Below are 23,101 nucleotides of genomic sequence, written 5' to 3'. Positions count from 1 at the left end.
TTTATTCAGCTTATATTTTAATTTATAGTTATATCTTTTAAAACATGACGAACTACAAATGATTGTAAATTGTTGAAATTGATATTATGCTTAATAATTAAAATGTGTAGAAAAACGAAACATCAACAATATCGATTAAGCATATTTTTGATAATAATTCCATATCATTTTATTATTAAAATATTTTTTGAACAAAATGTTGACTCTGATTTAATTATTTTACAAAAGAATAAAATAAATAATAATTAAATCAATTCAATGTAAAATATAAATCACCTACCTGACAACATGGATGGGGAGGAGGAGAGACTCGTGGTTTTTGGTAAGCCTGGGCGAAGCACTACGCTACGCTCGCGTAGTTTGCGAAGTTCGCGCTACTTCGCACTACGGGAACTGCACGTAGCACAGTGCGAACACGCGTAGCGTAGTGTTGCGTAGTGCTGCGGTCATTTTTTGCTTGCTCGCGGTCCTCAACGTCAAGTTGGCGACCGCGAGCAAGCAAAATGACATCCCGGCGAGACTTTTTCCTTGTTCGCGATCAGCAACTTCAAGTTGGCGATCGCGAGCATGGAAAATAAACCTCCCGGCGAGATTCCCAACGCGAGGAGGTCCGGTTTCTCATTGCGAGTGGTCGCGTATGCTCGCGACCGCTCGCGATGAGAAACTACCAGTTCGCGTTGAGAAAGCTGAAGCTCGAGTAAAAATCTACTCGAGCAGCAGAAAACTACAGCTCGCACTGTGCAAGATGCCATTTTCAATGATTGCACAGTGCCGGTTGCTTGTCCGCACTGTGCAATCATTGAAAACAACATCTTGCACAGTGCAAACATGTTACTACGCAGTTCGCGAAGTGCTACGCGTAGCTCGCGTAGTGCGAACTTCACTTTGCGTAGCTTCGCGAAGTGCTACTTCGCGAACTACGCCCAGGCCTAGTTTTTGGTTCCCCCAACGTATTGCCGTGCTGGCATTATGAAGGCTGGCTGCTTCCCAACCTTCCTCAGAGCCCGTCAGCCAGATATCTCCATTCAAGTGTCATGTTGGGGGTGGGGGAGGTCCATAGCCTAATGCACAAAGAATAGCGCGCTATCTCGTAAAAATCTGAGGCATGGAGAACCACTCACCATAGTATGCACTGAACTAACAACAGAGCGTGCCAGTTGAGCACACAGCACATACCCAGGAACCGATTTAACTTTTATCTTAATATTTTGAGGAGGCGTCTCACTGTGATCTAGCCACTGAGAAACCATTGTGACCAATAGGAAACGGCTCATTATTGTGCACATTGGATGACTCTATCACTCCTCAATGCTGATTGGATGTAGTCCCAACAAAGATTATTGGAGGAAACATCTCCTGGAACAGTGGTGTTCACTTGTTTTTGGGAGTCTACAGCTGCTCTTCTTTAACATTGTGCTCATTGCGTGGCATTTTGGTTCTTCAGTGGTTATTGGCTGCCAGCCAGTTTGCCTCTCTTCCGTTTCCAAGTTTATTAAAGGGGTGGGGGCGGAGATGAGTGACGTGAGCAGTCCAGGGGGCTGAGATCAATGTCAGGCCTTAGCAACAGTGGGGGGGGGGGGGAGAATGGGGGCAGAGAGATGCCAAGCATAGTTTTGCATTGCAGTCCGGGAAAAGTCGTGGTTTAGGACTTCGTTGTTCAGGACTTCGTTGTTCAGGATTTGTCGTTGTTCGGACTTCGTTGTTCAGGTAAGTCGTAATTAATACTTCGTTGTTTAGGATGGTTCCCTGTCAACTGCCTTCCCCCTCAACTAAATGGAACCCTCATCAGCAATCTGCTCTATGCCGACGACTTGGTGTTGCTAAGTCATACAAAAGTGGGCCTACAGAGGCTTCTCAACAAACTGCTTCCCTACAATATAAGAAATTCCTTAGAACTAAGCCTGTCCAAAACTAAAAGAATATCTTTCGGGAAGCAAAAGAGGTCACATGGTGGGTGGTTCTTTAACAATACAAAACTCGAATCAACATCCTACTATAAATATTTGGGTATCTTTTTGGACTGCAGATGTTCTTTCGTCAAGCAAAAAGAAATGCTAAGGAGCAAAGCTCTGTCACTAGAGTCCGCAGCCGCGAAACTATCAAAACAGCTACTTGGCCCAAGTCTAACACCCATGCTGAAAGTGATGAAGGCGAGGATAATCAACTCTCTGTCCTACGGGCATGAGATCACGAAGGGCACAACTAGCTCTTTATTAATCAAATTAGCAACCAAAGTCTTTAAACGTGCCTTTCGTCTGCCAAAATCAAGTTCACCGTTGCAGGTTCGACTCGAACTGGGCCTACTGGATCATCACGGCGTTGAGACTGGCGTGTTTATAAAGTTCTGCAACAGACTGCGCCATTCAAGGGAGGGCTCCTTGGAGGCCAGACTTTGGTGAGAAATAGCACAATACCAGACTAGCCAGAAGTACACCTGGACCACAGCCTAAAACTACTAGGAGCCAAAGAACTCTTGGTAACAAACCCCTCCCAGCCGGTGCTAAAGGCTGCTATTAAGAAGAGCATTCGATTGTGGTCTTTTCATTCAGACAGGGCAAAAGGAATTTCAAACCAGGTGTTGAGCTGCCTCACTTATCAAGCACTTTTGCACTTTACTTGAAACAAATGTTTTTATCTCTAAGGATGGGTCACTCGCCATTTTTAAACAACCTGCTGGAATGCCGTCGCTCAGGTAACAATATCGAATGCAGGTGTGGCTATCATTCCGAAGCAATGGAACACTTTGGGGTCTATTAGTATGTCGGGCGGATCGCCACCGCCTGCATGGCGGTGGTGATCTGCCTGACATTTCCCACCGCCTGCATCCCATTTCCCCCCCACCATATTACGATGGTGGGGGGTAATCTGGCAGATAGAAAGACAGTCCGCCGGTTTTCCGCCAGTCGACGAGTCGACTGGGCAGAAAAGGGGCTGTATATGGTGGCGGTGTCTGCAAGATACCGCCATCCACATTACAATGCAGGCGGGAAAGTGCCTTTCCATGGCGGCGTTGCCGCCATAGAATGGCATGCGGTTCCTGACTGGGGGGGCCGTTGCGGGCTCCCAGGGTGTTGCGGGGGTGGAGGGTGCACATGGGGGGTACCTATGGTACCCCCTGGATTTGCAGGCACAACATGGCAGGTACCACGCGGTGCCTGCCACGTTGAGCCTGCAAATGCACAAGGTGCATCCACAGCATTGTGGCGGGCGGTGCTGTGAGCACCGCCAGCCACAATGTTGTGGATAGGGGATGCCACCGTGGCAGTGGCATCCTAATTGACAGGGCGGGACTGCCGCACCACTGGTGGCTGGTCCCAGGACCGCTAGGGTGTCCGCCCGCCATCCTAATAGGCCCCATAGTTTGTGCATGCCCCGCTACGCTTACAGAAAGACGGCTACTACTGGGGGCGAATGGATCATGCTAGGAGTTCGAATATGCCGCCAGGCCATAATAGCCGCCCTAAACCCTGAAAACATCGGGTTGAACATTGGGCTCACTAAATTTGTCAACAAAGCAGCAAAGCAGCTGGAAGAAATTAGCGCTGCAAATCCCCTTTACCTCAGCAGGGCAGCAGCCAGCCTGCTGGATTAACAACAGAACCCTAGACTGCTAATATCAGCCGAACTGTTCTCGGTCTCCGAGGTGAACATTATCTACCCACAATGCACTTGAAGGTTTTGAGTAATTTATAAGTTCTGCATTCTATTTTTAAACCAGCGGATTCTTCTTTTTTTTAAAAAAACGAATTGATCATGTTTTCAAGTTGACCATCATCTATCTACAATGCTCTTGTGGGTTTCTATTCATCGGTCCTTTTTATGATGAACCGAACAAGTTTTAATTTGTAATGGTTTGAACCAAACAATAAAAAGTATATGTATAGATGTTAAAAATATCGATTTTGACTTAATGTTATGTTTGTTAGTATATATTTTATATGTGTGTAATGCATGTATTTTTTGTATAAGATTTGTTTGTATGTGTAAACATTTTAGTAGGTATTACATTTTTTGGGTTTGAATTTTGCGTTTTTTGTTCCGTAGTGGGTTGTGGGTTTATAGGGAAATAGGGTGGGAAGTAATTTAATTATATGAAATGTATTGAATGTTTTGAGTAGTTATAAAAGAAAATTAATTTGAATTTTGTGTTTTTAGTACCTTAGCGGGTTGTGGGTTGATAGGGGAATAGGGTGGGAGCCCTATAGATGTCTGGGTCTTGGTGTAAACATGTTTATGTTTCCGTATCTGCCCTACGCTTGAGCGCAAAAAGAGATTACACCAGCCGTGGCCACCCTGAGCTGCATCCCTGGATGAGATGTTGAGGGTGCTTAGGCAGCAGAAGCGCTTGGATGGAGTTGGAAACTGTAAAGCATGTGCATGAATCAAAGCTGCATATTCTGAAACATTGCTGGAGGCCTTCAGAAATAAAGCAAGTGCGATTGGTTTGTCAGTGTTGCTCTGCAGAGCTTCAATGCACATAGGGGGGAGGGGCCATGGTGTGCTGTTCGAGGAGGGAGCGGCGATGGTCAATAAAAACAATGACTTAGTGAAATCGCCTCAGCTGAAACAAACACCCAAAGGAGGGAAAATTGCGAGCAATAGACCAATAGAAAGCCAGCATTTCGGATAGGCATAAGAAAACCCCAATGGCAATCAGTGGATGTCCCAGAGTCCATAGAAGAGGATACAACTGGTCTCACAGACAGCACAAGAGCTGTCGAGGCTCTACCTAAAAAGGATCCATGTCAAAATAACATGACAAATTCTGAGAAACAGAAGAAACTTTATAATCACTTTTAACAGCATCTGAAATATTTTGACTAAGGGTTTATTAAAACCATTACAATAATAAAATGCAAAACAGGGAATAAAATAGAACATAAACAATTACAATTTTTAAAACAAAATTATTCTATGGTTAGCACACTTCTCTCAAAATTATGCACTGAGAAACTCTCACCTAACAAGTAGCAATTTATGTATGGCTTATATTTCAAGTCATATATGCTTTTACAGTTTCCTTTGTGGTCTTTAGGTATTTAACACACAGTTTTACATTATATTTTCTCATGTATCATTAATATGTGTCTCATACTTAATGAGTTGTAATGCGGGATCAAAGGGGGTCATTAGGATGGCAGGTGGACTTGAGTCCGTCCGACATCCTAGCAGTAACGGGAACGCCGCCTGTCTGTAAGGCGACAGTCCCGCACTCTAAATCAGGATGCGACCGCCACCGTGGCAGCCGCATCCAGCGTTTTAACATTGCAGATGGTGCTGCTGACTGTGTATTCAATCAATCAATTAGTGGTTTATAAAGAGCGCTACTCACCTGTGAGGGTCTCAAGGCACTGGGGGGGGGAGTTGCTCCAGGTCAGTCAAAAAGCCAGGTCTTGAGGTCCTTCCTGGTGTGTGCAGGGTCGGGGAGCGTCTAATGTTCACCGGGAGCTTGTTCCAGGTCTTGGCTGCGATGTAGGAGAAGGCTCTCCTGCCTGTTCTGTTTCTGCAGATACGGTGGACCTCTGCAAGTGCGAGGTCGGCGGAGCGGAGGTTCCTCTTGGGTACGTGGAAGGACACTCTCTCGTTGATGTATTTGGGTCTGATGTTGTTGAGGGATTTGTATGCGTGGGTGAGGAGTTTGAAGCTGACCCTTTTCTCAACACGGAGCCAGTGGCGGTCTCGTAGGAGTTGGGTCATGTGTCCGTGACGCGGTGTCCCGAGGACGAGTCTGGCTGCGGCGTTCTGGATGGTTTGGAGTTTGTGTAGAAGGGTTCTGTTGATTCCGGCATATAGGGCGTTGCTGTAGTCCAGTCTGCTGGTTATGAGCGCATGGGTGACGGTCCTTCTGCAGTCGGGGGGATCAACTTGAAGGTCTTCCGGAGGATGCGCAGGCAGATGAAACTGGTGGAAGCGACTGCTTTGATCTTGCGGTTCATGTAGAGGGAGGAGTTGAGTATGATGCTGAGGTTTCGTGCATGGTCTGTAGGGGTGGGTGGATTACCGAGGGTGGAGGGCCACCAGGTGTTGTCCCAGGTGGAGGTGCCTGCCACCTTGTGCATGGAAATGTAGGACGGTACCATGGGTACCCCCCAGTGCAGCGACACCCCCCTACTAGGGGGTCAGCATCGGGCCCCCAAACCCAATCCCCACCAGCCTTTCCTTTGGCGGCATCACCGCCATGGAAAGGCACCTGGCCACACACATCCTAATATGGCGGACGGTGCCTGCTAGGCACCGCCACCATATTAGTGGCCCTGCACCGCCTGCCAGGCAATCTGCGCGATTGCCACGGTGGAAAAGCGATACCCACCGCCATCCTAATATGGCGGTGGGTAAATCTCAATGTGATGGCGGAACGATCGCCACCGCTGGCTGATGGTGGCGATCGTTCCGCCATCGTAATGAGCCTCTAAATACCTTGGCCCCTATTCACAAAGGCAAATTTACAAATGTATTATTTACTCAAGTGTAAATCTACACTTGGATATAACAAAGAACAAAAAAGTGCAAATTTAAACCAAAATATAGTAGCGCCTGTCTCCAGTTCCTGAAACAAGGGGGTGGAAACATCTAAGATATGGAAATCTCCATATGGTAAAGAATAGATAAAAATAATAAGCTTTAATAAAAAAAAATTACAGCACAATAACTCATCAAATTCAATGTGTTTTAAATGATTAAATAATTCAAATAAATTATTTTATTAACAACATTAAAAAAACTACCATCACTAGCACTTTAGTATTTAATTAATATTTAGTAATTTTGAGTAACCGTTATATTTTAATACATTTAAAACATTTTAAAATGTTCATAAAAGTTTAAAAATGTAATGCTTTTAACAAGTAGTTACTTAATATTTATTAAGTTATAAAAAATGTAATTGTAAATGAAATGTAACTTTGTAACATAAAAAAAATTATATCAATATATTTACTTTAAAAGTCAGAATAATATACGGTTTTTCTGTGGGGTTGCATTGTAAGCCTCTGCCTTAATTATTTTCTGCCTGCTCCTGAGAATGGCAATTTGTGGGGCTAGACTTACTACAAGGCTTTGTTGGAGAACATACAACTTCTTTTTCGGTACCAAGATACCCTACCAGGCGAGTTGTGCACTATGCCAATTCACCTTTCATATAACAAAAGATAGTATAACATAACAACACATAACATAACAATTGCAAAACTAGGTTGCTGATCCTTAATTTAAAGAATGTCATCATTGTGGAAAAACGCTTCCATTCATTGCCACATCTCTTTTCTCAAAGGTGTGGGGGGGTCATCAACTAGCAGCATGTAGGCCCCCACACTCTTTGGTCACTGCTGGGATTCCTAAAAGGTCCCCCTTCTTGCTACTTCTTCAGCATTTACTTATCAACATATGCCGATGTCTGAACATCATTAAAAAGTTCATCTTGATTTTGCTAAAAAAAAAAAAAAAAGATGGAAACAGACCACAATTCCAACCACTTCTTACATTTCTGAATAATGTACATTTTTTAGGGAAAATAACTACCCCCAACTTTAAGGAGCAACATGGAAAACGTTCTGTTTTAACTAAAGCTAAATTCCAAAAATTGACTTCCATTATTCAGTACCTTTGGCCAGTTTATTCCGCCTGACATTTAAAATGAAAACCTCTCCAGGCACGCTTGGGTAGAGTAAGCAGTTGCAAGCAACATTTTCTATCTGCCACCCTTCAAGAAAATAATCAAATGTATTATTTCTGGACATAGACAATCTTGATTCGATCAATTGTTAATTTGGGGCTAGATTATGGAAATGTTTTATATCTTGTACTACATGAAAACAGGCTTGCCTGTCCACAGAATGCTCAAATCTTTAGGGTCAGCTTAGCTGTCAGTCATATGGAAGGGGCTGGCTACACAGCATCATAGGGAAATCCCTGCCTGTTTCCTATGATCAGATAAACTGGTATTGTCTAATACTCCACTGCAAACAATCCTAGTTAAAAGAAGAGAATAGACAAAGGGGTTTATTTACAAGCCCCTTTCGCCACTTTTAGGGACGTTGTGGTGGCGATAGGGGCTTAGCCTTACTTACGTGGCAACGTTAAGCCCTTTAACGTGGCTTAACGCTGCCTTGTAAATAAGGCACACCTATCATGTTTTACTTAGCGTGAAAGGGGAGTGCAATGGGTGTTGTGGTGAGCGTTCCACCGAAACAGCCCCTATGTACAAGGGTGGCATAAATAGGATGTAGCGCCACAATTAAGACCAGGGAAGACCTGGTCTTAAACAGGCAAAACGAGGAGAAATACATTTTTCTCCCCATTTTTGATGCAGCACACATAGAAACAGCAAAACGCCATTGATTGTTTATGTGCAGGAAGGTGTCACTTCCTACACATAAACAATAGAAAAAAAAGATTATGTTCTGCACCTTCTATGTGTGCTGCATTAAGCAGCACACGTAAAAGTTACAAAACACAATATAAACATTGTTTATGTGCCCGAAGGCAGACCTTCCTGCACATAAACAATCTTCCCCTCAACACAGACACTCTTGCACTATGGGGCAAGGGTGCCTGCGTTGGAGCTAGGTTGCTAAATTTAGCGCCAGCGCAGGGGAAAATGGCTGCACCATATTGTTGTAAATATGGTGCAACCCTGCGTTTCTGAAGTAGAGGAGCTCGGCGTTGAGCCAAGGAGGCTCCGATACTTCGTTGTAAATATGCCTCGATGTTCTTTGGGTGTCTGCAGGTGAGATAAACCAATCGAGTATATCAGGCAGGAAAAAACTTCACGAAATTTTAAAAGAACATTATAACTTTCTTTTTTAAATTTATCGCCATACTTGTAATGGCTGACGCTTAGAGGCGTCAGCCATTAAAAAATGATTTCCCTGAAAATGTCTTGCTTTTGAATTAATACACTCTGGTTTTCTAAATTGAACTTTGTAATTTTACAGCATTGTAGGATGTTTATCAAATAACTCTTACGTCTTCTAAAGAAAACATTGTGGTAAGCCAATCCCGCATGAACTAAATAGTGATAGACTTCTAAAAAGTGTACTTATATAAAGACAAATACTTAGCTACCTTTTGCTTAGAGTTGATAAAGAGGAGATTAGAAAAAAATACTTGCATTGGTTCTTAAAAATTAAGAACACAACGCGTCACTTTTTACTCCAGCATTCAAATCTGTCCTTGCCTAGAACTTATTCTGTTATAATTCTGTTGAAAAGTATGTACTTGGTATTGCCACTGCCTTATTTTTTATTGTTTTTTGACTATTATTTTTCTCTACTGTGATCTTGGGAATCTGAACGATCAAGGTTATATCTCAGTACATTGATGCTCAAGCTAATATCTGAGGACTGAAGCACAGTGGTGGTGATCCCTCCCCTGGGTCCATTGAAGAGTAGCCGAGTGCTACCTTCAGCCCTTCGACACATGGCCTTGGTTGTCTATATAAAAATTCCCCTCACTAGGGGGCAGAAAGCAACTCTAGAAACAGAAAGGCCAGCGAAGCAGAGAGCTGATCACACAACCCCTCTCGGCTTTCTGTCTGAGCAAGATTCCAGGACGTTTTGAGTACAATAGAAGTCGATGATTTACAACTGATGCCTAAAGAGTTACCCCTCATTTAAGACCTTGGGGTAACGATTTTTTTTTTTATTTCAGAGTTTAAAATAGCGCGAACTTGACCCATATCCGGTATCAGAGCGTTTGCATAGCACCAGTTGCATTACATGAGGACACATTCATTTTTGTTAGGCACAGGGAGATTAAGTGATTTGCCCGGAATTATAGGATGTTCAGCGTCATTACCGAGACTTGAACCCAGTTCCCCAGATTCGATGTCGACCGCCCTAGCAACTCCTCTCCCCATTTGTTAAACGTTATTGAGTTTATGATGGGGCTGTGGCCAGCGAATCTTCATGCCCCTGAGCTTAAATAGGACCAAAGGAAAAGGGAATGTGAAAATACATCTCTGTTATTCATGTGAATTGTGGTGAACACTGAAACATTCACTACCTGATGAAGATTATCATATTTTGACACAGACACAAACCACTGTCTTAAAGAATAAGCCCCTCTCTGCCCCCAAGGTGCCTTCTAGTCACCTTCACATTTTTCTGTACCATTAGACCATCTCCCTTCTGACTCCCCTGCAGTAGGACCACTCAACATAGCTGTAAAACAGGTCTCCTCTATTGGGAAAATGCAATTTTAAGTCACCTTTTCACACTTTATGGTTTTTCTTGTAACCTCTGCCATCACATCCGCTGGAAACTGAGGTTCATGATTACACAGGAGAATAATATTGTGCCTCATATATATCCTCATTTCTCCCACAGTGTTTCTCAACATATCATGGGTATTATATTTTTGTTACATTTCTGTTTGAAATGATAACTACTTAAATGTATTTAAATGATATGCACATAATATTTATATATGAAACTCAAAAGTTATCTATATCTCCCAAGGTGACGGTCGCGCCAACGAACATATGGGTCTTCTATCTATGCATACGCTATTTCTGCGAGAACACAATCGCCTGGCTGGAATCCTGAAGACCTTAAATCCAAGATGGGATGGGGAGAAAATCTATCAGGAGACTAGGAAGATAGTGGGAGCCATGATTCAGGTATGTGTTACGTGCTATGCGGCTATCATAGTGTATTTATACATGCTAAGAAATTGCACATTTCTGAATAGCCGGTCTTCATAATATGGCATCTGAGACATGAAGACATGGGGTGACGTGCATTCATTGAATACATAGTGACACCGGAAACAACTTCACATTCTCTCATAGCCACACATCCAAACTTTGACCTCACTGAGGGGCCATGGGGCATTTAAGGCCTTATTTACAAGAGGTTTGCGCTGCCGAAGCGTCACTTTTAATGAAGCTCTGGTGGTGCAGGCCTCTTAATCATAACTATGAGGCGACGCGAAGCCTCCATGCTCGGCTTTGCATGGCCTCATAGATATGGAGTAAGGCAGCGCAAGGTGCTGCCTTTCCTTTTTCTACGTCAAGGAGGCATTCTATGAGCGCTGTGAAGGGTTTTCCCATGCAACACCCACGTTTACAAGGATCTCTAAACCTGGGACTGCGTCGAAACTGTGCACCTCCCCAGGGGAGGCGTAACGAGGAGGAATAACTTTATTTCCCCTTCTTATTTCCTCTTTTTATATGTGCTGCATTTTGCAGCACGCATAGAGAGGAAAACGCCCCCATTAGTTGTTTTTTATGTAGGAAGGTATCCGTTTCGGCACAAAAACAATTATGCCAACCACGCAGATACCCTTGCCCCAAGGTGCAAGGGTGCCTGCACTGATGCTCAGCTGCAAATTGTGCGCTGACTGAAAGGACAGGAATGCCCAGTATCTTGTAAATATGCTGCATTCCTGACCTTTCGAATTGGCGTAGGGCAGCGCAGCATGAAGACTTGCAGCGCTGCCCTATGACTATTTCTTGTAAATGAGGCCCTTGGTTTTTAAAGAAATCATATTTCTAGTTTCTGATTGCATCATGTTAAAAGCTATAGCTTTCTAGCAGCAGCCAGGAACAAAAGTTAAAACAATGCTTATTTTAAACAGATTTGGCAAATCAAATAGGTTGGAAGGCCCTTCACATAACTATGTATTGTAATGTAATGTAAGGTGGGTTTGTAGAGCGCTGCTTGTCGCCCGTGAGGGTTTCCAGGCACTGAAGATGATCAGCAAGAAAGAGATAGCAGTTGCTAACCATAGTTGTCACCATAATCTAAGTTAGACTGTGGATTATCTTCACCTCAGAGCTCCATGACGGAGCGGGCCAGAAACCCTCATTCGCTGGTCAATGTGTATGACAAATGAAGATGATAATGAAAGAAGTTGCGTCGCAGGGACTGTTCCTGCAGGAGTAATGTTGACACTCTATTTAGTGACTCAGTGTTAAATAGTCTAAACAGAATTCACAGCAACTCTTTTTCTTGTGTACCAAAGTGTTCACTGGAATGTTGTAGCTGGTACCAAGCTGTAGTGAGTACTTGGCAGTTGGATGCTGTAGGTAGAGAGAGTAGGAGCTGCATTAGGGAGAGAGTAGAGGCCAGGACCTGAAGCTTCCAGGGTCCCGAGACCACAAATGGTGTTTCAGTAAATCCATCTCTCTTACTTAGTTAACAAACTGCTGGATGAAAAGTGGATTCTGAGGTGACCAGTACTCAGGTGAGCTCACAGACTTGCCTAGCTTAACAGCATTCAGACAGCATTGCCATTGTTTTCATGATTATTTCAGGTAGGAAGGCTGTCAGAAAGGTAAAGGTGAGCGTGCTAAAAGTGAAAGGATGTAGAATGTCCACATTTGAGGAACGTGATGTGGGCTAGAAGCTCAGAATTCTTGAAGGCATAAAATACCTCAAAGCAAGCATGATAAAATACCTTACTCAAAATTACAAATATATACAAGATGGCAGGTGCAAATACCAAGTGCACTACCCGTTTTAGGGACCTAGCAACAAAAATAGGTAACAAATTACATATCAAAACCAAAGGTCACAATGGGCAGCTACTGTCTTAAATACAGACTGAGCCCATTGGTTCTAAATACTTAAAATCACAAACCTACACATTTTTAGCATTTTCCTTACTATCGCTTATGACCCCACCACAGGTCATACTCCCTAGACCATTACAAATTCTTATCCCCCACCCCCACCCCCTAAACCCACCAGATTTGTCTAAAATAGGTACCCAGCACCTTCTTGACCCTGCTGCCTTCCTTCTCGAAGATCTTGGGTTTTAAATTCTCTCTGCACAATGGGGAGTTCTGGGGGCTCGCTGGTGCTTCCAGATGGCCACCAAAGAACTTGTTATTTGTTGCTGAACCCCTCTCTAAATGAAGACACACCCAAAGAAATGTGCACATTTTAGCACTGCAGGTGCATAAGAAGCTCCGCTGTAACATATGTTTTTGTGTAAGTGGCCACAAGGCCATATACTCTGTACTGTGTGCTGAGTCCCCTACCCACGATGGCCTTCTTTAAAATTGGGCACTGGGGATAACAGCTCAGAACCATTTTCCTTCACCATATAAGTAAGTGAGACTGCTTTAGGAAGTCCCATGCACAGAGGTAAACAAATAGAGTTTTCACAGGTTAGAATTTGACTTTCTATGTATGGTGCACAGCATTTTACGAAAATAGATTATTATACAACGTGCAAGCTTGTTTCCGGTCCAGGGAAGGCATGGCTTGGCAGTTCGGGCTGGACTGTTCCCATGAGGCACAGGGTCAGACTGATTTGCATATGGCCATGTCTGAACTGGGGTGGCAGAGTGGGCTAAAGAACGGTGATGGATCAAATCCAGATCTGTTGACTGGGTGTGAGTGCTTGATTGGTTCTGATGCTCCGTCCATCACCACCCCCTTTTGTACCGCTTTGTTCGCCATAAGTTGGCAGGGTATGCTCAGACGTGAGTCCCTTGCTCACTTTGCCACTGGATTCAAGCAAGCCTGGCTGAAGACGGCTGAAATGCCAGAAACCGGTCCTAGGAAGCTTGTTTCCGGTCCAGGGAAGGCATGGCTTGGCAGTTCGGGCTGGACTGTTCCCATGAGGCACAGGGTCAGACTGATTTGCATATGGCCATGTCTGAACTGGGGTGGCAGAGTGGGCTAAAGAACGGTGATGGATCAAATCCAGATCTGTTGACTGGGTGTGAGTGTTTGATTGGTTCTGATGCTCCGTCCATCACCACTGCCTTTTGTACCGCTTTGTTCACCATAAGTTGGCAGGGAATGCTCAGACGTGAGTCCCTTGCTCACTTTGCCACTGGATTCAAGCAAGCCTGGCTGAAGACGGCTGAAATGCCAGAAACCGGTCCTAGGAAGCTTGTCTCCGGTCCAGGGAAGGCATGGCTTGGCAGTTCGGGCTGGACTGTTCCCATGAGGCACAGGGTCAGACTGATTTGCATATGTCCATGTCTGAACTGGGGTGGCAGAGTGGGCTAAAGAACGGTGATGGATCAAATCCAGATCTGTTGACTGGGTGTGAGTGTTTGATTGGTTCTGATGCTCCGTCCATCACCACCCCCTTTTGTACCGCTTTGTTCGCCATAAATTGGCAGGGTATGCTCAGACGTGAGTCCCTTGCTCACTTTGCCACTGGATTCAAGCAAGCCTGGCTGAAGACGGCTGAAATGCCAGAAACTGGTCCTAGGAAGCTTGTCTCCGGTCCAGGGAAGGCATGGCTTGGCAGTTCGGGCTGGACTGTTCCCATGAGGCACAGGGTCAGACTGATTTGCATATGGCCATGTCTGAACTGGGGTGGCAGTGGGCTAAAGAACGGTGATGGATCAAATCCAGATCTGTTGACTGGGTGTGAGTGTTTGATTGGTTCTGATGCTCCGTCCATCACCACCTCCTTTTGTACCGCTTCTTTAAAATTGGGCACTGGGGATAACAGCTCCATTTTCCTTCATCATATAAGTAAGTGAGACTGCTTTAGGAAGTCCCATGCACAGAAGAGGTCCAAAACCAGAGGTAAACAAATAGAGTTTTCACAGGTTAGAATTTGACTTTCTATGTATGGTGCACAGCATTTTACGAAAACAGATTATTATACAACGTACACGTTTCAAAATGTTAGAAGTTGGGGTGTGCGAAATTAAGTGTAATTGTGCAAATTGCAAATCTGTCATTGTGTGCTTTATTTTAGCCCAAATGCGTCCTTAAATTGTTGATGCAAGAGACCATTTTGCACTAAAAAAAATTGCAAAAAACAAAAGCAATGCGAAAAAATGTGTGCTGTTCTTATGAGTTTGCAATAAATTGTTATAGCCTGTAAGTACGCGACCTGGCATATTGGCATAACTGAAATTTCACGTAACAAGCATTCCACTAAATTCCCAAATTTATGCTAATTTTGCCAAGGCCTAAATAGAAGTCTATTATTTGATCAAAATTAAAGGTCACTTTGCAAAACTGTGCACAGGTGCAGTGCAGTTTTCCTCTGACATTTTGTTTTGCATAAAAAGTGTTAACACAACATTTCCACTGACCAAAGCTAAATTTGGACCATTTATCCCTATTTATTTGTATGTCTGACACTGTTGCATGTTGTCAGGTGTTACATTTAATTGTAGAGGGTTAATTAAAATAAAATAATGAATGAATTAAATCCATTAGTTAGAATTTCCAAATCTATGATGTCAGTGTTTGTTTAGTTCTTGATCGATATATGAAATTGATGTGCAAATGAAAGTACATGATACTCAATGTCAGGCAGTACATTTGTGAAAGGATAGCCCAAATATCAAAGTAGTTTTAGATATTTCCAAACGTGAATAATGCTCTCCTACTGCACCCTTCAAAACCTCATTTTTCAGACAATATGGTTCCCGGGAGTTCAAAGCGCTATTGTTCCAAATTGAGCTAACCCAACTTCTGGACACTAAAGTTGACTTCTCTGACTTTACCATTCTGGGTGACTTCAATCTTCATTTAGAGAATTTATTAAACAACCATCTTTTATGGATGTGAGGGATAGCATGGGCTTAGAACAATAGATCAAAGGGACCCACGCACTCTGGAGGTCACTTGTTCGATGGAATATTTTCCGACAACCCCCATCTCCAAATTCTTTCATCCCTCCATCTAGTCAGGTCAGACGGTTTGGCGGTCATGTTTAGCCTTAAACTTATCTTGGACATTCCCGCCACTGTGCGGCCATTGCCTCTAAAGCTCTCTTGCATCTAAAGCTCTCTTGTCTCTGACAAGACGTACAATAAAGGAGTTTTTTCATTAAAGAAGGACACGAGGAGCAGGAAGGAGAGCAGCCAAGGAAGGGGAGGCGGCAGAGACACATGTAAGTGTCTTCTTTTTTAATTTGGGAGAGGGAGGGAGCAAAGCGTAGCATATTTCCAATGAATTTTTTTCAAACTTCATGGAAATACGCGTAGAGGCACTACGCCTGCTACGCCAGGGTTACTTATTAGCCTATTTTTTTCAAGACAAGGTGAATGGAGTCTTCAACCTTTTTTCAATAAATCACAGACCTACCCAGGCTTTTTGCCGTGGATGTTCCCCAGTCGACCCAGGACCCCAGGCCCTATTGCTGATCCAATAGATAATGCAATTGACCTATAGCGCACTTCAGGAGAGGACCATGTCACTCTGTCCACCTTCTCCTCACTTTTCCCAGTATAAGTCATGACCCTACTCACCCAAATTAAATTGGGCTCCCCTCTGGATCCCTGCCCCCATAAAATTATACATCTTGCTCTCAAGATCATTTTCGTTCATCTCACGAACATTTTCAATCAGGTGTTCAGCACGGGACACTTCTCAATGAAGTGGAAGCTAGCATCCATCCTATTCAAGAAGCCAAATCTGGAACCCTCGAATCCCAATGATTACTCCCCTATTTTATGCCTCATATTCTCTGCAAAAATCATTGAGAAAGCTATTAACTCTCAACTGACATACTTCATTGAGAAACAGGGCCACCTTGACACTTCCCAGTTTGGCTTTAGAAGCCATCACAGCAAGGAGCTTGCTCTAATTACAGTGTCAGAGCAAATTAGACAGACCATCAACTCAGGAAGTAATGCTGCCCTGAACCTTTTAGACCATTTATAATATTTATGTCACCCGCTGGCCAAACTATCAGGTCTTTTGGGTTCTGTTAGAACTGGGGTCACCAATTCCGACACTGTAGCTTGGCACCAGGTAGGAAGGAAGCCGAAGGCAATGTGTAAAGCGGTTGTGCAGCACTCACTCACCCGGACTCAGTAATCCGCACACAATGAAAAGACACCACACCAAGTTGATTGGTAAAACAAGATCCTTTATCTAGTGCAAGTCATGGCGAATAAATTCATTTCAGTAATAGAGCAGAAAGTCTTAGGACAGCAGTAAGTTCATTTCAGTCAACAGCACAGTTAATCTCAGGGCAACATTGAATTCATTCACGTAAATAGAGCAGTGAATCTCAGGGCAACAGGTAATTCATTTCAACACCAAACAGGCATAAATGTATTCAACTGAATAGCGCAGGTAATCTCAGGGCAACAATTAATTCATTCAAGTAAACAGAGCAGGAAGGTAACTCTTTGTATATACTTATGCAGCTAGCGTAAACATCTCTCAAAACTTCAGGCACATAACAGTAAGGTTCTCGGTAACCAGGGGCATCATAGGCAACAACATGTCTGTGTTCTCATTAATAAGAATAGCACTTGGTTGTTAGGGACATTCCAGGCAACATTTCTTGCGTAGGGCCACTCTAAGCAGAGCATAGAGCAAGGGCTAATCCAGGTGACAGAACTTCTACATCTAGTGCAGTCTTAGGCCCAGTCCAGCTCAACTGCTTCACAATGACGGTTCCAATGGGGCCTTCAGGGCTCAGTTGATTCTCCCTGAGGGGAGGGGTGGTTACGGGGCTGCCACCCTGATTCCGTTAGGCTCCTCGGCAGCCCCGCTATCCCCGGTGATCTCTGCCCTCCCCCAGGGGGGTTACCTGAATGTGTCTGGCCTCGGTAGGCCTGAGTGGCTCTGTTCTGGCCTGGTGAAAAGGTCGTGGGCTCCCGCTCTCCTCAGAGCCCCCTTGTCGGTGGTTGCAGTTGGCTCCGGGCCTTCCGGGTCTCTCCTCGGCCCAGGATCCAATGGGATTGCAGCGTATAGGGGGCCCGGCGCGAGAGCCAATCGAATGGCAGCTTCCGGGGGCGCGGCCGCAGGGACCAATGGGGGCCGCGCCCGCTACTAGACGCGGCCGGGGACGTCAGACTCCAGGGAACGCCCCGGGGCCTAGCGTGGCCTTTTCACTACCGCAGCGGCCCTCTCGAGGCTTCGGGGGCCGCAGCGGTGAAGTCGGACGATGAGCAGCTTTGGATCAGCAGGCACCAGGGCCGCGGCAGTGATTCTCGGGCCCACGGCGCACTCTGTGGCAGCGCCCACTCCAGGCACCCAAGTCGGAGATGCAGGCGGAGCCTTGGATTTCCCGGCGCCTGGGGCCGCAGCGGTGATCCTCGGCAGCTGAGCGCTTTCAGGTCACAGTGCTAGGACGCAGGTACGGGGGCCAGTCACACCGCGCTGCCCGGTCCTGGGCTGCGGCGGTGATCTAGGCGATGTAGCACTCAGGTAACACAGCGTTTAAGGAGCACAGCGCGGAGGCACAATTCTTGCCGCAGTTCAGTGATGTTTCGGCACAAGAGCGCTCAGAGGCTACACAGTGCTTGGGGATGGTGGCAGGAGCCCGGTAACTTATTATAAAGCAGGCTCAGCGCTCATTACCTCGTCCTCCTGATCAGCAGCGCTCACAGCAGGCAGTCCTCTTCTTCTTTACAGAGCCTAGTTGGCACAGCGCTTATCTTGGGGGGAGTGGATGGCAGGTCTCAGTTGCAGGTTCTTGGGGGAAAGAAGGGAGTTAAGTTGGCAGGCATAGAAGGGCAGGATGGTTCCCTGCAGCACACTGGAGTTGGTCCCCTGAGCTCCCACTCACTAGGCAAGATCAGCAGGCTGGCAGAGTCCCTCATCTAACTTGGGTACAGCAGGGCCTAAGCTCAGTCAGTCCCAGTAGTGTAGGTTCCTCCCCTAGGCCCAACCGCCTATACTCCAGCAGAGGTTCCCCCAGGTCCAGTGGTGCCCCAACTAACTATACAGGTTTCCTCTTATACCCCTAGGTCAGGTGACCCTCCAGTAAAGGCGGCAAAGCATAAGCCCTCCCTGGAAGGTTCCAGGAGCTTCCACATGTTGGCCTGTGGGACAAAAAGGCGGGACGGCAAAGATACAGTATCACTATGTCCCAGTCTGCTCCTAACTACTAGTGCCTTGACAAAATTCAGACCTTGCAAAATGTGACTGCTAAACTACTTTTGGGTATTTCCAAAAGTGAATCTGTTTCCTTTGTGCTCATCCTTTTCGATTGGCTTCCTGTCTAGAAGAGCATTGATTTTAAGGCCCTCCGTTCTGCCTTCAGGGCGCTTCATGGTAGTGGCCCCGCTTTTCTCAGGCAAAGTTTTCACTTGTACATCCCGTCAAGATCACTCAGCTCTGCTGTGGTCCACAACCTGGTTGTCCCTAAGTTTAAAAAGTCTCAATGGGGTGGAAGGAGTTTTGTGGGCAGTACATCATGATTCTGGAACATCCTCCCCACTGAATTGAAAAAGAAAACAGATCTGCCAGCCTTCAGGAAACCCCTTAAAACATGACTTTTTAACCAGTAGATTCTCTCTTGTAACCTGCCTCAGTTCAGTCGGTTATCTTCTTCTGAGCCCAGCGCCTAGGCACCACTGGGTATTAGCATGCTCTATAAATCTCACTTTCATTTCATTTCACTAGTGTAATTTTAATACCTCATATCAAAAATTGTTTTCCAAACTTGGGTGAGAGATGGAATCCACAAATACTCTTTAAGGTTATGACTGTAGAACTGCTTTTCCATATATATATATTTCTATCCAGCAACTAATTCCTTTCTCACTGCTCACCTGAGATCTCCTGATGGAGGTACATTGTCTGGACATTTGTATTTGAGCTTTCCTTCTATTTAGAGTGCAACTACATTCAGAACTGAATTGATAGCATTGCAATCATTTCTTCTAATGAACATTACTGTACTTTTTTTAAAGCTTCAATAGGACTTGTGTGAATAGTTATTTAAATGACAATTTTGATTATTAATTAGCTATATAACAGTTTTATATAGCGTGGAACACCATCAGGTATGAGAGCGCTTTACATATAAATACCAATGAAGACTTGCTTTTATGGATAAAACAGTCAAGAAGAAGAATGAGCAAACAGATAACATATCTATAAGATGCATGAGTCTTTCACAGAGTAAAAACTAGTTGCTACAACATGAGTAACAGAAAAAGGAAGAGCAGAGGGAGGCAAGAGAGCTAGGGAAGTGCAGAGTGAAAAAAATGAACAAGGGGAGGGATGAAGGATGTAGTAATAAAAAAGAGGGCTAGAGCAGGTAGAAGAGGGAGGGATGAATGAGGAGTGATTAGGGAGAGTGGGCTACTAAGAGAGGCAGGGAGATAGGAGAGGGAAGGAAGACAGTTACAGTATGGGAAGGAGAGAGTTGGAAAAAGAACAGAGAGAATGTGGATGGAGAGGTCGAGGATAAAATAGTGAGACAAATGATTGAAGAAAAGCATAAGGAAAAGAGGAATGTTTGTAAATGAAAAATACATAGGGGATGAAGAGAGGTGGGGAATGGGGAGAACAAAATAGAAGGAGGACAGAAAAGGAGTGAGCTACTGAAGGGAACCAGAGGGGAGGTGAGGAGAGGGTAAGCAATGGCGGCTGGCATCTACAGGGACTGAGGGGGCGGGACGCACGTGCAAAAAATATTATAAAAAAATAAAACTTACCTTATGCGACGTCCACACTCTGGACTTCTTCTTTACTGGAACTGGATGATGGAACTCCCTGCCCAATCCTGGCACTGCTCACATGCAGCATGTGAGCAGAACCAGGATTGGTGGAAGCGGCCACACTCGGCGCTCCACAGTGCTCTGGAGGCCTGCACTTGCTCTCAACCCAGCTATCTTAGGACAGGAGGGTTAAGAGGTTTAAAGTGCGCATGTCTAGCTGGCCATCGCAAGATGGCCGGCCAGAAAGACAAAAACACTTTAAACAGTGCATTAGCCTTTCCGCCCTCCTCCCTGCTGCTATCACTCAACAGTGGACCCACCCCCGCCCTGACGCTAGACTCGTAATAAATTTATTTTTCATCTCTGGGTCTTTGGGGGTGAGGACAGAAAATATTTAAGTGAGAGAGAAGGAAGAAGGGGAGGAAACAGCAAAGAAGTCCAAAGAGAAGGATGAGAGAAAGAGGAAGGGATGATACATTTGCACTCTGCTTCTCTTTAGGTCAAGCTAAACACCGCAGCTCTCTCTTCGAGACCTGCTGTAATCGGTCTGTGGTCATCAAGTCCATCTCCTTTCTTGCAGTTGCTTTACATTTGTCTATGTCAGGGTCCTTTAAAAATCCTTGCTTGCTAGTGGTCAGTCCTGCCTCTTTGTCCCTGCTTTCTCTTTTCTATTCCTCCCATAGAGCATGGGCTAAGTACTGTCTCATTCCGCTATGGTTCTTTATTTGTTCTCTGAGGGACTCTTTTTTTTCTTGGATTCTTGCTCTGTTACTGTTTGCCCGTGTTAAGCTTCAGTGCCCTAGCTGCTTACATTGAAAGATAGCATTCTTCCTCCCACCTCCTTTTAATGCCACGGTTGTGTTACTGCTGCCTTTTTTACTGCTGCCTTCCCCACAGTGGGTCCCACTCCGCTGCTTGTATTATTTTTATTAGGCTTTTTGCACTTTTCGTTCTTTACCTTCAGTTGAGCTTTTACTAGTGGGATATTTGCTTGGTTTGTTTTTTCTTAAAGGGGATTGGGCTTGTTTTTAAGGTATGGCATGCGGAGAGTTGACATCCCACCCCCTCTCTTTCCTGGCTCTTCATTGATTCCTGAGCGGGCCAGTTACTTTACCTCTAGTTTTATTGGAAGTAGCATATTTTCCTGCATTGATCAATGCTTTTTTTCTGTTTACGACTTTTGAAACAGTGGCGGCACGCCTTTACGCAGCAACTAGCGTTTGGCTAATGATCACGGCTTATACAATTAAGCTGGTGGTGGCGACAGCACTGTGTTTTCAGACAGTTGCTGTTATTTAAAACCTGAAGGCAAATGCCCGGACCACGATCCTCTGTCAACGCCCGGATACAATTTTACTGTTAGGATTGCACCCGACTCTTGCTTGTTGCTGTTTGGTTCCTCATTACTGCTGTAAGTCATTAGCTCGGGCAATATTTACACACCACCGCAGACTGACACATGCGGACTCCATGGCCAATGAGCACTTTAAAATCCTTGGAATGTACTGAGGACGCACTGCAGCCCCCCTGATAGCACGTAGCCTGGGCGCTTTAGGCATAAGCACTGGGTTTCCAAGGCAGCTTGTAAATCATTGAGCTTGCACTGTGTATGACTGCACCCCACCGTTTTCCTAACTCGTCACAGCGTGGGGGGAGAGCAAGCCTCCATGGCTCCACACCATCCTGGGAAGAGCTGGGAAAGGTATGAGTGCACAGGAGGCTGTCTACGACATGATCTGAAGAGCACATGCGCTTAAAAAATGGCTGTTATCCCAGGCAAGTGTGGGAGGGGGCCTAGAGCAGGCTAATAATGGACTGCATGATTCAGGTGCTAATCACCGGGGGGGAAATGGGCCTTGATATGTGCCCTTCACAGGCCCTTATATCTTAATAATAGTCCCTTCATCCCGTCGGTGAAGAATAGAAATAATTTTTATTTATTTATTTCCTTTAGTATTCCCGGTTGTACTTCCTTCTTCTTCTTGTTTTCGTTTATTTCTCATTTCCTTCTCTCTTCTCTCCTACTATTTTTCTTCTTTTGGGATTATTTAAGCAAAACAGCATTCATGAGGTCAGCTATTGTCCTGTTCTGGATTGGCTTCTCTTCATAGCACTGGCAAGCATAACACTCTGCATAAAAGCGGGCACCTGGCATCAGGCTATTAACCCATCTTTATTCATTTCTCAGCTTTTATACATGTCCTATTCTCTCTGCTTCCCTCAATGTAGTGAGAGGGAAAACTAGTACCTTCTGTCTCCACCCAGAAAGTTCCTGGCATCTAAATTCTGTCTGGATCAGCTAGACCGCTGACCTACTTATATAACAATGTCCTTTCCTGGAGGATATTACATCTGCATCCTATGGGCTCTGTAGTTGGTTTCTTTGGTCCGCAAATGTTGAGAGTGGGACTGCGGCTGTTGAGGGTGATGTCTGTTGCGGGGAGTGTTCGTTAATGAGGTGAGCATTCTTTCGGCTCCTTGATTGGTTTGTTAGCTCTGCTGACCTACTTATAAAACAACGCCCTTTCTTAGAAGACATGACATCTCCCCCCCAATTACATAGAAATTCAGTAAATCTCTTCAGTGCATCATTTGGGCTCTGCAGTTGGTTTCTATGCTCTGCGAAAGTTGAGAGTGGTTCTGCAGATGTTGCGGGTGATGTCTGTTGCGGGGAGTGTTCGTTGGTGAGGTGAGCATCCTTTGGGTTCCTTGATTGGTTTGTCAGCTCTGTGGATGTTAAGTGGGGTTTCTGTTGAGAAAGGT

The 23,101-nt window shown here is 44.9% G+C and overlaps 1 protein-coding gene across 1 annotated transcript in view; it reads left to right on the top strand.

Annotated features, from left to right (window-relative positions):
- The window catches only part of LOC146809305 (lactoperoxidase-like), a 193,112-nt gene that overhangs the window by 139,372 nt on the left and 30,639 nt on the right, over window positions 1-23,101 (top strand). The window contains exon 10 of the mRNA XM_085614335.1: window positions 10,458-10,618. Within this exon, the coding sequence (XP_085470461.1) occupies window positions 10,458-10,618 (161 nt within the window). The remainder of the gene's footprint in view (window positions 1-10,457; window positions 10,619-23,101) is intronic.

The sequence above is a fragment of the Triturus cristatus genome, chromosome 7 (genome assembly GCF_964204655.1).
Source record: "Triturus cristatus chromosome 7, aTriCri1.1, whole genome shotgun sequence".
Classification (NCBI taxonomy): domain Eukaryota; kingdom Metazoa; phylum Chordata; class Amphibia; order Caudata; family Salamandridae; genus Triturus; species Triturus cristatus.
Note: the sequence above shows the minus strand (reverse complement) of the source record. Positions and strands in the feature narration are given on the sequence as shown.